Here is a 15,575-nt window from a genome sequence, read left to right as displayed (position 1 = left end):
GGTGGCCAATCTAATCACGAAGAAGAAGAAGAAGCACAGTAATGATCAGCTGTAATAAAGCAATATAAAAATGTATTAGACATAGTACATGGCCTCTCTAAATTCCTGACATTAAATAAATAATAACGATATATAATAGTTTTAATAATACATATTACAACACAAATAAATTGTGTAGGTAAATTATTCTCTTTACAAAATCGTTTGACAGATGTATAAGCTTGATGATATAAATATTTATAATATTTTATGACAATTGTTATTTGTTTATGTAATCTAAAAATTATCATAAATTTACATTATATTATAATAATATATGGTAGTTCTATATAATATTTTTAATATTTCAGAAAACACTGCACACATAATGGTGATTCCTAACATGATGAGTGAAAATTTATTTAAACTGCAATGTTTAATTAAAACCACTGAGATACAACATAGCATACAGTGCAAACTTGGGAAAAAATTATTTCTTGCATTGACTACGAACAATGCTGAAATTATTCTTTATTTCAAAAGAGAACCCTCTTGTTTACCTGTTATTAAAAGAATACCTTGGTTTCAAGGATCGCATAAACAAATTGCTACATTTTGCTTTGATCCAAGTGGTGTTTGGTTATTATGCATAACCTTGGATGGTTCATTGTACATACTGCCTGCTTTAACTCTAGTCGGTGAAAATTATGTTATTGATAAAAGATGGAAGGTGGATGATGTGACATATATTCCTTTTGTAAATCTTCAGCTCTCTCATTTTAGGTAATTGTATTGTGTGTAATATACTGAACTCAATAATTTAAAAATTTTCAACATTCTCAATATTTTTGTTGTAGTATATATATTTTTATTTTATTTCTGCATATTATTTTCTATGGCCCATATTCATAGTTTGATCTTATATTTAAGATTGTCTTAAGTCCGAACTTAAGACGCCACACAGTCATTTGATTGATTGAACGGGATCTTAAGTCAACCTCCGACCAGACTTAAGATGACTATAAGATCAGACTATGAATATGGGCCTATGACTTATTCTGTTACTTTTATATATATGTGTATCTGTTACTTTATATACATTTTTGTTATTTAAATGTAATTATAGTTATATAATATTGAAAAAAAATGTTATATCTGTTATATATTTTTAGGCCAACTGCCATTACATGGTGGAAAGATGTGAAAATGTCTATTGATATTGGCATTATAGGAACTGAATGTGGAGCAATTATATTTATTAATCTTTTAAATGGGCAACAAATGGGTACCACATATGTTACTGGAAGTATAAGCAGTCTATATATTTGTCAAAATGAAACCAATGAGGCTGCATTTCTTTTGATAACTAGTAAATTTCAACAACAATGGCGTTTATCTTTGGAACAACACATGTATAATCTTTTACACAACTTTGAAAACAAAGAACATCAAAGTGGTGTAAATTCGAATAGCAATATTTGTGATAACACGGAAGAATCTGTTCGTAATAAGTCTAAACTACAAGAACTTAAACAGCTTTCTGTCGAGAAACTAGCTATTTTCAAACAGAAGTTAATCGATACTAAAAATCAAACATTGGGAGAAAGTTCACAATGCCATGGTAAGACTATGTACATGTACAGTTTGACAAAACTGTTTTTATTCTTAATATTTATATTTTAAAATATTTATAATACATATAGATGCTTCAAATAAAAAAGAAAATCACAATGGATTTACTGTTAATTCAGAAATATCATCAGAATCGAAGTTAGGTTTTATCAGCCCAGAACCAGTATCAAAAGATACTTTCCTAGCTTCACAATATGACAGAGAAGGCCGGCAATTATATACATGCTATCATCCTGACACTCATCATGTCACAGTAAGACAAAGTTTGATTTCTAATAATCAGTTTATACACATATACATAAAATATTTTAGGTCAATATAATTTTATATATATATATGTGTATTTTCTATTGCTAGATATATACATCTTTGTTATTTCTATTGTTAGAGTTTAATATAATTAATTTTTACATTAATTTTTATATAATAATTTTTATTCTAGGTGCACGGTCCAAATTTGGCTGTAGTACCATTATCGATGCACAAAGTATTTGAATCGTGTGAGACTGTTTTACTGGCGCACAGATTCTTTTTCATTACCGATATTAATCAATATGTGATATATATAATATCTGATCAATTGTCCGAGACTCATATAAATAAAGACTGCAGATTCAATTCTGAATCTATTATCGGAACTTTTTCGTTTAAGAGCAGTAAGGAAGTGATACGTGCGGTTTACAAAGTAACAAATTTTGATGTGATACAAAGAAAAGTCTCTCAAGAGATAGAGAATAAATATACTTTACCAAAGAATATAAAAGATATTAAGATTGAAGTACCTAATTTAGATACATGTATAATTGTTACAAATCGCTGCGTTTACGAAGTTATTCTAAGGTAAGTTTTAATATTTATTATAATATTGAAAGAGAGTATGAATATTTATTATTTATATTATTTATGTTTTACGACGAATTATTAGCTATTAATATAGCTTTTATTGCAGAAAATCACTTTTTACGATTTTTATGGAATTGGTATTGAAGAAAAATGAGCTGCAAAAAGCAGGAAAATTGGCAATGATTTTTGGACTGAATGGACAACAATTATTGGAATATGCTGGCGATATATTTCTATCAAATAAAGAATTTCCACGTGCAGTAGCTGCTTATAAAATATCTAGGGTAAATAAAAGTTTAATTATATAAAATACATAAATCATATCTTTGGATTAATTTGCCAGAAACAGAACACTTAAACATCTCAGTTGAAAATTTGAGGATGTGTAAGAAAAGAATTTATAAGTGTGTCATCCTAAATTATTCTTTTGAAACATGTAAATTATATTTTTTCATTTTACAAATCTAAGGAAAAGATTTAAATTTCTATTTCTGATATGTGACTTATATAAAATATTTATTATTTAAAGAAAAGAAACAAAAGCTTTAAAAAAATTTATATTTCTCTTTTTTTTTTATTTATTGATCCCAAGCAGAATTAATTTTATCTAATATTTATATTCTAGTGTAAACTATTGAAGAGTGTGTTAAAGTTTGCATCAATTGGTCATACCTCTGAATTATTAAGTTGCCTTACTCACTGCTTACTAACACCTGTCATCACTGAGATGCCCACTGCAACAAGAATACATTTATCTAATTTATGTATACTTGCCTTTATTGAAATGACATTGAGAGTTTGGTCGGAACAATCAAAAGCAATTTACAAAGAATTCTTGTAAGTTACATTTTATGATACAATTACATTTTCAACAAGAAATAGTGATATACTCTCTTTGCTTTCTTTCTTTGTTAAAGTTGTTACATGAAAAATAATGGTGTACTATGTACTTTGTAATTCTATATTTTGTGTCTTTAGATATTTTTTATCCACAAATATGTTTTACGACGAATTATTAGCTATTAATATAGCTGGTCAAACTTATCTCTGGGAAGTATTACATCATTTAGCTACACAGAAAAGTCTGTATGGTCAAATGTTGGATATCCTCATGAAGACAGTTCAAATGTTTGGCACAAATGATGTTCGCCCAAAATCATGTAATATATACATATATATACAATTGCATGTTTTTTCACAAAACAATAACGAGCGAATATTACTAATGTATGTAATTATGGATTTGTATATTTTAGATGGTTTACTTATATGTTTAAGCGAATCTGATTTAATGCAAGCAATGTTATTGAACCATGATTTAGCTAGAGCCCATATGTTATTTGTACGTAGTAATCTACGAGAATCTCAAATTTTTGTGCTTCAGGTGAGAAATCTTAACTCTTAAGTATTCATTTTTGAATAAAGTTACAAAATGAAAAGAAATATATATGATTTTCCATTTGATAATTAAATAAAAAATAAATCAAAGAGATTTATCTTCAAATATGTAAAAAATAGACAACAATGTAAAAATATTTTTTTATTACTTTGCATTATAAAATTTTTATATGAGCGTCAAAAAAATTATTTAATATGTTTGAAAAATTAAAATTTCTAGTTTCAAATAATTTTTCAAGTATGCTACGATTGTGATTAATATATTGATACTTTACAGAGATTAGTGACATTGTACAATCCAACAAATCCAGTATTACGACCTAAACTGCTACAGTATATAGCACGTCATAAAGCATCATACAATTTACGATCTAGTCAATGTGATTTTACAGATGTTATAGATAATATTGTGAGTATAAGATATATATTAACACATATAATTAATCAAGAGACGAAATTTTTTTTCCAAAAATGTCGAAGGAGATACTTTCGATATTTTTCATAGATTTTTGTAATTTTTTAATCGTTGAATTAATATTATTTTAATATTTTGGAAATGTTAGTAGAGAGATATAATTTTGTTCTATTTTCTTTTTTGAAATTAGTTTTTTCGGTTTTGGAATATTTTTATTAATAATAAAAAATTTTTTATAGGGTCAGTTTGATACACTTATGGAGGATATAGTAGAAACGTTTATATTAATTTTATTGACTCTTATATATAAGAAACAGTTATTAAATTCGAACTACAAATCTATGCTTTTGTACGATGTGCAATTGCCAGAATTGAGCAAGGTAATTCTAAGAAAATTAGATTTTATAAATTTTGATACGAGATATAGTAGAGAAAACGAGGAAAGATAATTTTTGATAATTTTTTTTATGCATCTTATTTTTCAACATATTGTAGAGATTACAGTTGTAGTTACATTAATGCATTGCTTTTATTATAAAATTTTCAGCATAGATAAACAAAAACATGTTTGTTTTTGCATAAAAATAGCATATTATAAATATTATTTATATTATTCTGATTCTCAAATATTTAAATGCTTTTGAGAAAATTATGCTAAAGAAATTTTTTAGATTGCAGAGAGAGTACATACTAATTGTACAATCTCATTTTTTCACTTGCCGAATCTCGTATTTCCACGCAATCATTATCGATGTAGTCTACTAAATTATAACTTTCCTTCATCTGTAAGCAGGAATACTTGGAAACGGCATTGCACGTTGATTTTAAAAGAAGATCGTTGAGCGCTGGATTTTCCCACGTTGCTCTTATTAGAAACGGTAATGTCTATACTTGGGGAAGCTCGGTGCAAGGTTGTTTAGGTATATATTTTATTTATTTTACGAAAAATATAAATTACAATAAATTAATTTATTAATATTTATTAATTTATTAATATTTATTTAAACTATTAATTAGGAACTGGCTCTAGCGTTTTACGATACGGAGCGCCTCACGCCATATGTTTCTTCCGAAGCATGGAGATCGAGGTTTTCAGCGTATCGTGCGGACATTGTCACACTCTGGCAGTCACCAACAACGGCATCTACGCCTGGGGCTCAAGTCAATTTGGGCAGCTAGGTCTCGGTAAGGTGCTCCAGTGTTCGAGTCCAGAGTTAATCATCTCACTGGCGCAGGAGATAATCGTGGACGCCATAGCCGGACAATATCACTCTGTGGCGCTTACCGCGGATGGCAGAGTCTTCACGTGGGGCTGGGGCGTTCACGGTCAACTGGGCCACGATAGCACCGAGGAAAGGATCACGCCGTCTTTGGTTACGGCTCTGCTCGGCGTAGTTGTACGCTGCATCAGCGCCGGATATGCGCACACCCTAGCACTGTCCGTAGACGGTATTATATACGCCTTCGGATCTAATGTCCTCGGTCAATTGGGAATTGGTAGTAACACTAAGAGTTCCGTGCCGACAAAAGTATTGTTGCCGGATAGAATAACGCTTATAAGCACCGGATACTTTCATAACGTAAGTTTCAAGGTCTGTTCTTTATAGCTGAACTGGCTGCACTGGTTCGGAGTTTATCTCTTTGCTTTCAGTGGAGTAAAACAGATAAACTAGTGCAATTAGTTCAGCTATAAAGAACAGTCAAAGAAGACCTTCAGTGAACGGTACATGTGTGTAAAGACAAAGTTAATTCCTTGAAATGTTTGATTCTTGTAATAATCTCATATATTCGTATCTTGTGTGTTTACAGCTAGCTGTCAGTAACACGAATAAATTATACGTATGGGGCGCGAGTCCTCAGGTTCTCAGATTGCAAGCGCAAGCACAAAAGAAGATTCGAATACTTGAGCAACAAGATGAAAGAAAAAATAAAAGTTTGGAGAGCTCGGAGAGAGTGCCAAGCGGCGTTATGAACGAAGAAATGAAAGAACTTTTGGAGGATAATGTGCAAAATGCGGAAACGATCGCTTCTAACGTAGAAACGCGAAAGAGATCATCTGAAAGCATAGATTTGAGAAATAATGATTTGATCGATGAGAGCCAAGCGCATATGAAACCGTCTGAAGTCGATACAAGTTTGATAAAAGGACAAATTACTCAGGTTTGTTGAAAATAGTCCGAGAATATTAGGGGATTATATATTTTAACTTCTCTCCTCTTAGAAATATGTATATATTAAACTCACAATTAGATTACTTCTAAAAATATTATCTTATGACAAGAAGCTAGAGAAAGAAATACTGTATACTTTATGCAAAACGGATAAGATGTAAATGATATGATCTTTTTTTATGTATCTAGATATCAGCCGGTTGTCATCATAATGCATTGATAACGAAGGATGGCTCCTTGTACACGTGGGGTCGTAATCTGGATGGTCAACTAGGTAACGGTACAAGGAAAGAGGAACCGATTCCGACGCCTTTGTATTATAATCCGGCATGCATTTTCGCGCAAGTACCACCTAGACATAGCGATTTTAAAAGAACGCAGAATCAACGAGATTCGGACAATGATGCTAAATCGAACAATTCATTAACAAATAATGGGAACGCATCTGAGAAGAATGGAAATATTATTGGTGCATCAAAATCGGAAGATATCAGTCACAATAGCAAAGAGAGAATCAATCCTGTGATTAATACAGTTGGGATCGCCTGCGGTTACGATTACACGATTGCGATACAACCAGGTTAAAAAGAAATAAAAATTATTACTACTATTTAATAATTCTTAATCTGCAACTTGAAATTATTATTTATATTGATTGACTCTTTTAACAGACTGAAAACGGATAAAAAATAATAAATGTTGTGCATTTTTTGCAGGAGGTACAGTATTAGCCTGGGGCAACAACAGCAGGGCACAGTTGGGTCGCATTCCCGCGAGAGAGACGCGCGATACCGACGACAAACTCGTCTTGCTGAAATCGTCGAAGCGAGTGGTGCGACTCCCCAACGCATTACACGTAGCTCTGGACGTTCCTAGTCAAGTGCCCGGTATTTCTACCCCGGTGATATCTTATCAGTCCAACGACGCGTCCTGTTTCGCCGGACTCGTCCGTCCTCTGAGCGTCATCGAAAAAACACCCGGGGAATTGACGCTTCATTACGTCCTGGAACATTTCTATGGTTTATATCAGTCCGCCGGTATCATGGAAAAAGTTCGTTGATTATTTCATTTTCTTTTATATGAGACAATGAAATTTTATACAAAAAAAGAATCATTTATCTTATTAATTGTATCGTTAAACATTATCTTCTAGATAAGACTTCCTGAAATCTATTTTGATTTCTGAGTTATATTAGATTGCTAAGTGGATGGAGAATATATCACCAGTAAAATAATTTTTCTGTTACAGTGCATCGAATTGGAAAATTATCAAGCTTGTTCTAAGATAGCGGAATTAGAAGGTGATATTCTGACCGCTTTTACATATCAATTGAAGACGTTACACAAATTAAGTATTCGTTCGTCTCTAAGTCATTCAATGTCAGAAACAATTTCGCGTGAATCCACGGCAAAGATCATCTCGCAAAATGTAGAGGATACCACGTCCTGTCGAAGTATCAAGAAAAATACTGAGTTGTTTAATAGACAAGCAGAGAAAAATCTCATGGAATCCCTGGAGAACAGCGTTGCACGAAGCTGGACGAAGATTTCCACGAGTAGATCGTTGAATAATTTGCAAGCGATCGCGCAAGAATTGTACACCTTCGATTGCCAGGGTGGTTTGGAAGAATTATGTATTACTCGAAAGAAAAAGGAAGAGTTACCCGAGAATGTGGACCAAATCCCTGACGTCGAATCTAACCCGAACAAGGACGAGCAACGCGAATGGATCGAAAATCTGATCTTTGATGAGAACGATTCGCTATCGCAGCATAAAAATGTCGCTCCTAACAATAACGCGCAAAATTTTACTCGATCGATCTGCGCGAAAACGATGATGAACAATGTTAATAATGACAGTCAGATGAATCAGTACAACGCGTCTAAAGAAAACGTCGCGTTTCCTGACAAAGTGTCCTCGCGCTCTCAGAGGAATTACATCATCAACGAGACTATAAAAGCACTAAAGTTTTACTTGAACAGGATCAGTAACGAGGCCAACACCTTGAAATGCGAAGTATTACGAAGTGCAATTCGCTTTTGGATCGAGCATGATTTACCGATGCAAAGTTTGGAGAACGTTTTTCTCGAACATATATGTATCATCTATTATCCACTTGGATTATTATTGTTTTGGTGAGTTACATTGTGAAACAACTTTTCGCGATAGCTTATGCTTTTTATCTGATTTATATCTTCAATCAAAATCGTAATTTCTTTGCTTTTTTTATTTTTCTCTCGTTTCTATTCTTTTTTTTGTGAATTACAGATAAAATACTTAAGAAATAAAATAAAATAATTATAGATAAATATAGAAAATCTAGATATGATACTATATTAAAATAATCTCTAGCAAAAAAAAATTTTGAGATACATACAAAATCTTTGAGATATCGATACCAAAATTAAATGCGAGACGAATTAATTTGTGACGTAATTTATTGTTTTTTTATAGTCAAGATGCGATAGGAAAATATCTGGATACAGATAAAGGAGACAAGAATGATTGGCGCATGAACGACTTATTCTCGCTCAAATTTTGTCTTCAAGTATTATCGATGTTGATGCAACATATAGATGAAGGTAACATTTTTTACTTTTGGAAAACAGACGTGAGTTCAATGAGCGAGTAACACTAACGATTAATTTGTATTTTAGACGATATGATGCCCGAATACATCAAAATCTTCTCCTGTCTAATGGCCGACAATTATGGGGCTCCGTTAAATGGATATCCAGGTTCGAGTAAAAACAATAGCTCGCAACAAATGATGGAAGGAATTGTTAGTACGGTATTCTCCGAAATGGAAGACTCCAAACTGTTTGCGCACATCAAGGTAAAATATTTTAGTTGTATCAAAATAGAATTAAATCTTTACATTAGTTTATAATCATTACTTTGAAGAAAAACTATTATGTTACAACAAAAAGCGAATATTAACATTTTCAGCTTCCTCCCCTTTCTTTAAATAAATATAAAATAGATCTCCAGATCATATTGATGCATCATTTTTCACTTTTTGCAGAAATTTATAGAACTTTAATTGCTTCGTCACCAGAAAAATGTTTTTATTTTTATATGGAAAGACCGTATATACACACACCACATCCACCACGTATCATTTAATTGAAATAAGCAACAAATCACAGGCTGAAATTTAATTTTTAATATAAATAAATAATTAAATTCTCATATTAATAAAAATGTTACAAAATATATATTTACAGGACTCGAATGCTGTGGATCGGTTGCTTACGGCAGAAGAAGATAATATAGTGTTTACTTGTGGACACCACTTTCCAATCTCTATGTACGAAACGGACATTATTCCAACGATGGAAACTGAATTAATAACATCTCCATCGTTAGTTCTTCCGTGCACATCGCAATATTTAGGTAACATGTTATCTCGCAATCTATCCAAACCAGAAGTCTTGTGCCCGTTGTGTATAGTGGGAGCATTGAGAGTGACGGTGGAAAAAAGTTACGAATGAAAGTATCTTTATATATAACATATGGGTGAAAAACTCGGGAGAGTATTTATTCTTAGCGTTCTGAAAACATATGAGCAAGTTCCGCAGAATATAGAGTATAATTTTTTTCTTTACACGTGCAACTCTCTTAGTAAGAACAGTTATGTTTGCTATAATTTGTATTGTTCTATGATTCTCGAACATATCCAATTTTCACAAATAAACAGCGTGTATAAAATTTTGCTGAAGATCAGACAAAATCAGAACAATCGAAACGATTAACACATATTAAGTAGCAAAACTATGAGTTATCTTTTCTTTTAATTGAATATAATAATAACAGGAATTTTTACAATATTCCAAGTCTCTTTAATTCATATACGTAATTAACAATCAATCTCAGAACTATTATCTAATCTCTAATGTCTTTTCCGCTTGTTCTTCATTCCTTTTCGCGCGCCCTTCTTCGCCCCAGAAACGATACTCTGGAACTTGCCCGCGTTCTTCTTCTTCTTTCTATAAAAGTAAAATTGTTCAATTAATTATATCTAATATATTAAATCGAGACAGAGAGTGATATGACAAATATAATATAATATAAATTAATTTATGTAAATATATGTGATACAAAATAAAATATTGTTGACCTTTTGTTCAATGCTGATCTTGTTAAAGGTAGATATGCGTAAGGGTCTGGTTTACCCTTCTTCTTAATATCTCCTCGACCTTTCACTGCGCGATATTCCGAACCAGCTTCACGTTCGACCTTTCTTGTTTTTAGCGGTCGGTGAATACCCGAGCCACCAGCTAAAATAAAAAATCGAAATTAGATAAATAATAATTTTTTAAGAAAAAGATTGTCTCTAAAAATGTATCGAAGATTTTTAACTCGATGGTTTTAAATTACCTTGAGTAAAAAAAATTCTAAACGTACCTTGATATCTTGACGTTGACTGACTCTTCAAGCTCATCACGTCTGACATGCTCTCACTATATTTACGCTTTTTGTCGACGTTCTTAGTAGTCATCGAAACATCATCTTCATCCTCTACAAAAAGTATCAAAATTAGCACGAGATATGCAAGAGGTATCATTAGCATAATTCTGAATAAATTATAATAACGCCTTACCGTAATCGTCCTCTTCTGAATCTTTATTTTGAAGGAAAAATTTCTTCTTACTTTTTTCCTCTGTATCGCTGTCTTTTTCATTACCATCTACGATGATTAGTCGACCATCAGGTGCAGTCTTGAAACCATGATCCTTTACCTTTTTCATAGGAATCTTCGTCGGATTTGACACGCCCGGTTGTGTAGCTGAAACATACAAAATTGAAATGATGCGAATCTTTTTCTCTTTACAATTATTATGAGTCTACAAACATTAATTAGACGAGATAATTAATGTTCTGTTTTTTTTATAATTTTGTGTACCTAGACAGAATCACAGTTAAATTACAATTGAATTAACTGAGAAAAAGGACACAAAAGATTAATTAAGAAATTCGTTTCAATTAACTAAGACAAAACTTAGAAGAGAATCTGTAAGAGAGAAATGTTTATGAGAAGTTCTATGTTTAAAATGGATCATAAACTAACTTGTGATATTTCTAGCAGCTGCGGGATCTATGAGGTCGACTATGTTCTCCTCGTTCTCTTGAATCCAAGCATCCTTCCTCGACGTTCTTTTTTTATCTTTCGCAGATTCCTCGTTTTCCGTAGCCTCGAATTCCTCATCACTGTCAGCCAATATTTCTTCTATGCTCTTAGGTGTCCTCTTGGCGTTAAATTCCATGTCGTCGTTTTCCAGCTTCTTCGCCCTTTCAAGCTCTCGCTTCTTCCTCTTCGCGTCCTCAATCTTGTTGATGTTCTTCAATCTTTTATGCAGGATCACGTCCGAAGTCGGTATCATACTCGATATCGGACCTATGCCATACTTCCTTATAAGCTTCGTGAAGATGTCGCGTACCTTTTGGCGAAAGTGGCGCTTACAATCCTCGTTCATTTGCGACAGAGCGTTGATCATCTGCGGTAACGTCGAGGCCACAACGCTGGTCGGCATCACGTTGAGATACACCTTTACGTAGGACAACGCGGACTCTACTACTTCCCTTGTGGGACTCGTCAGAATCGTCCAAACATGTTCTAAGATCTCTTTTATAGTCTCCATATCCAAGGAACCGTTGTAATGATAAGTGAGAGACGCCAGAGCCAGTAAAGTGGCACTGATATAATTTTGTTCACCGCCTAAACCCACCATCAACATATCCGTATAATCCTTCAGATACTCGGAATTGTTCAGGAATTTCTGGGCGATCTCGTTAAGCAACTGATACGCTGTATTGCGGCATCTCGCGTTTATATCCTTGACGCCGAGCACGGCTTCCGGCACTATGGCCTCCAGGAACTTAGTCTTCTCGAGCTGCGGATGCAGCTTGACGAGATGCGTGAGGCATCTTAAACGGGTACCTCGACTCGCATTAATCACGCTGGTCGTCGACGTTATCAGGATTTTCTGAATCCCGCGTCTGTTCTCCTCCAGAAATTGTTTGCACACCTTTCGATCGCTTCCGCATATCTCCTCGAGAAAACGATAGGCCTTCTTCTGCTCCTTCTGCTTGGTGTCGTCCTGGAGAACCGGTACGCACATGTCGTAGTACTTTTTCAGCTTGTCGACGTCCGTGTAGCCAATCAGCACTCTTATCAGATCGTAAACACTCTCCTTGAAGAAGTCGTTTGCGTTAGGCTCATCAAGTTTGCTCAACGCACGTTCAAACATCTCGTTCGCCAGGTCACTGTTCATGATCGTCAAGTAAATCTTGATGGTCTCAAATGCGGCGAGACGTTGACCCTCCTCATCCGTACCGTTCGGTTTCATCATGTACAGGTTGAAGAGAATCGGCAAGTAGTTCTTAGCGAAGCGAGCGAGTTCGGCCATGTCGTCGACGTGCTTGTCCCGCGTAGCTTTTCCGATTAATTTTCTCAGCGCAGCCATTACAGGTGACCTCAGGTCCTTCCGATCGCTGATCACCATACCTAACAATCTAGCGATATCTTTAAAATTGTTCTTGATATCGCTGACATCATTACATATACTCGGCAAGATCGACCAGATTTGCGGTACCAAAAATTCGTACGTCTTCCCTTCTATCCCCTTGCTTTTTTCCTCGCATGTTAGAGCGATCGGGAGCAGAACGTCCTTAAAGAAGGAGATGGTGCTGCCCGTTATGCAGTCTTTCAATAGTGGGATCAACCAGCCTCGCTTTAAATTTATCGTACCATCATCAGCCCGAAGAGGAAGAATGTCCAAGACGACCTGTGGTCCCATGGCTTTAATCGCAGCTCCGATAGCGTACTCAACATCGCTATTGTAGGCAAAATTGTAAGAATCTCGCAGCTCTCCCAAGGATTTAATAATGTCCTTAAGGCCTTGAAGATTCGACTTGCCGGTTATTTGAAAGAGCAATGCTACGAGATGAAAAACATGCTGCCAGGCTTCGAGATATTGATAACTCAACGTCTTGTGCATAATTGAGATAATTTGACTCAAGGTGGAGCTATACTTATCAATTCGCTCCTTGCTCTCGCAAAGAGGTGCCACACACTCCTGCAAAATGACCTTGACGGTGTTCGACGTCCCACCTATGACTTCCGTCTTGCTGGATAACCAGAGTTCGGTACACTTGTTCAACATCCTTGGTACAATATTGCCCAACATTATCGAGCCAACATTAAGGGTCGAGGACGTATTCAAGAAGGTGTGTACCAAGTTGCAGTGAGCCTCTTGCATGACCGCCAACCATGCCAAGGTCGGCTGCACATCAGTGACAGAAGGTTGATAATCGTAAAGAGCTTTGATGATATCCGCATTTGTTTGCAGAGGTAACGTCGCTTCCAATGGCCTCGAGACGAACAATCCATGCAATGTTTGCAGACAGCATGACGTTATCAGTACATTCTTTAATGTCATGATGCTCAACAGACGTTCGCAGATGGTCTTCACGTGCGACTTTGGCAGCTGATGCATTACGTCCTTCAACAGCGTCAGAGTGTGCAGGATTGTGGTGACTCCCAGAGATGATCCTATATCGCAGGCGTTGTTCAATTGCATGATGCAATGTGTCGCGATCTGTTCCGCTGCCGGATGATACGTCGGTGGATTCTCGCTCTTCATGATGTCGCTGCCCTTGAGGATGACGCATATACCATGTAGAGCAGACTTGCGTACTTTGGGTTTAGCGTGAGAGGTGAACGTCAGTATGGCATCCAGCATTCGCTTTGTTGAAGGATCAACCCAGGTGGCAGCTTGCTGAGCCCTCAACAGCACTGACAGACAACCTATGCAGTGTCGCAGGATGAGAAAGTTCTCAGTCGCGACGTACTTGGAGAGAATCTGAAGGAAGATCTGACTAGTTGCACTGAACTGTACATTCAGTACAGCCCTGGGCACCGTCTTCAAGCACATCCCAAGCAGAGACAGAGTCGCGGCTACGGAAGTTTCGTCTTCAAACGCCTCCAAGGTAGTCATCAGGGCTGCGAAGTACTCTGTCGAGCTTTCAGTACCACCATGGTTCTTGATGACCTCTGTGACAGCTGACAGCACTGCCAGCATCTCCTTGTGCATGATCGAAGTCGATTGAAAGTGGCTGAGAAAATTGCCGAAGGAAACGTTGGTGCAGTTGCTATAATTGCTGGCGAACGTGTCGAAGGTGTTCGCCGTAGCTGTTCCATACACGGTGCTCTCCGGCTGATCCTCGATGTCGAGGTTCGCGAACTGCGGCTGAATACTACCTTGGATAGCGTCGTGCTTCTGTAGATCTTCCTTGGTGATGCCCGGAGTGTCGGAGAAGTCCTTGAAGAACATACCAGTGGCCTGTTTCCGATGCTTCATCGTCGTCGGGTTGGAACTGGAGCTCTGACCCTTGGCCCATCGCTTTGCCTTCTTTCTGCTTCCTAAACGAAGTAGCTTACCCATCTTGCTCGCACGTTTCTTTGTTCCTGTTTTTTCAATTAAAGAATGCCATTGTAGAGATTATATTTAACACATTTAAAAAATTATTTTATATGTATTTTGAAAATATTGTTTTACGTTTTCTTTTTTAATTGAAGACTCCTAGAAGTTACTCGATACATATATGATTTACATGTTTCATCTAAGACTGCTTCCTCGTATTAATTTTCTGATCTCTGTGATAAGGTTGCATATAAGTATGCATGAACACGTGTGCAGAGGTTAGCTATAACCTCGCTTTCCTCCTCTTTTTCTTGCTTCGTTTTGTACAGGGTATATAACTGTAAAGCCGAGTCTACAATAAGTGTAGTAAGTTCTAAGCTTTAAGAAATTCACCAATCATAGTCAAGAATGAAGGGAATAATCGAAGGTGATTGATCAATTTCTAAGTCCCGGTCTACAATAGGTGTAGTAAGCCCTAAGCTTTAAGAAACACGTTTAACACGTTTTGACAGTTTTTCTAACCTCACTATATTTTTATTGAAATATATATATATAATTCAAACTGGAAAAACTCCTTATTGAAATATATATTTATATTATTAATAAATATATATTTCAATAAAAATATAGTGAGTGGATATGAATTAAAGAAAACTATATATATATTTTTTTTTATTGAAATTTGCATTATAGATTAAATTTCACTGTGA

The 15,575-nt window shown here is 35.1% G+C and overlaps 2 protein-coding genes across 5 annotated transcripts; one reads left to right on the top strand and one right to left on the bottom strand.

Annotated features, from left to right (window-relative positions):
- The first annotated feature begins 10 nt into the window (after positions 1–10).
- Positions 11–10,570, top strand: ca (RCC1 and BTB domain containing protein claret). Of its 4 annotated transcripts, none has more exons than XM_029323212.2 (20): positions 11–174; positions 351–762; positions 1,152–1,600; positions 1,731–1,864; positions 2,054–2,451; positions 2,561–2,738; positions 3,080–3,291; positions 3,433–3,614; positions 3,711–3,838; positions 4,130–4,261; positions 4,507–4,647; positions 5,058–5,187; positions 5,285–5,847; positions 6,077–6,427; positions 6,628–7,018; positions 7,155–7,489; positions 7,688–8,574; positions 8,894–9,021; positions 9,097–9,275; positions 9,667–10,570. In XM_029323212.2, the coding sequence occupies exons 2-20, from the start codon at positions 368–370 to the stop codon at positions 9,931–9,933; spliced, it is 5,580 nt and encodes a 1,859-aa protein (XP_029179045.2). In that variant the 5' UTR covers positions 11–174; positions 351–367; the 3' UTR covers positions 9,934–10,570. The 4 variants fall into 4 exon arrangements, with proteins under 4 accessions (XP_029179045.2, XP_029179044.2, XP_029179041.2 ...); XM_029323211.2 differs by having other exon boundaries at positions 1,683–1,864; positions 5,061–5,187; XM_029323208.2 differs by having other exon boundaries at positions 1,683–1,864.
- On the bottom strand, positions 8,893–15,337 carry LOC114946615 (RRP12-like protein). Its single transcript, XM_029323213.2, has 6 exons — positions 15,001–15,337; positions 11,511–14,909; positions 11,043–11,228; positions 10,847–10,960; positions 10,560–10,719; positions 8,893–10,428 (listed from the first exon to the last, which is right to left on the bottom strand). The coding sequence occupies exons 2-6, from the start codon at positions 14,884–14,886 to the stop codon at positions 10,332–10,334; spliced, it is 3,933 nt and encodes a 1,310-aa protein (XP_029179046.1). The 5' UTR covers positions 14,887–14,909; positions 15,001–15,337; the 3' UTR covers positions 8,893–10,331.
- Between the last annotated feature and the right edge of the window lie 238 nt (positions 15,338–15,575).

The sequence above is a fragment of the Nylanderia fulva genome, unplaced genomic scaffold (genome assembly GCF_048542155.1).
Source record: "Nylanderia fulva isolate GAGA-0341 unplaced genomic scaffold, ASM4854215v1 Scaffold9, whole genome shotgun sequence".
NCBI classification, from domain to species: domain Eukaryota; kingdom Metazoa; phylum Arthropoda; class Insecta; order Hymenoptera; family Formicidae; genus Nylanderia; species Nylanderia fulva.
The sequence above is the reverse complement of the archived record's forward strand: the minus strand, read 5'-3'. Positions and strand labels throughout refer to the sequence as shown.

What these genes read in the sequence shown, in the direction of transcription:
- ca (XM_029323208.2), top strand. Translation starts at nt 368, where the DNA reads ATGGTGATTCCTAACATGATGAGTGAAAATTTATTTAAACTGCAATGT. An exon ending in AGAAAGTTCACAATGCCATG is followed by an intron (nt 1,601 to 1,682) that starts GTAAGACTATGT and finishes TAATACATATAG; the next exon opens with ATGCTTCAAATAAAAAAGAA. An exon ending in CACGATTGCGATACAACCAG is followed by an intron (nt 7,019 to 7,154) that starts GTTAAAAAGAAA and finishes CATTTTTTGCAG; the next exon opens with GAGGTACAGTATTAGCCTGG.
- LOC114946615 (XM_029323213.2), bottom strand. Translation starts at nt 14,886, where the DNA reads ATGGGTAAGCTACTTCGTTTAGGAAGCAGAAAGAAGGCAAAGCGATGG. An exon ending in GTCAACGTCAAGATATCAAG is followed by an intron (nt 10,720 to 10,846) that starts GTACGTTTAGAA and finishes TTTTTATTTTAG; the next exon opens with CTGGTGGCTCGGGTATTCAC. An exon ending in AGATCAGCATTGAACAAAAG is followed by an intron (nt 10,429 to 10,559) that starts GTCAACAATATT and finishes TTACTTTTATAG; the next exon opens with AAAGAAGAAGAAGAACGCGG.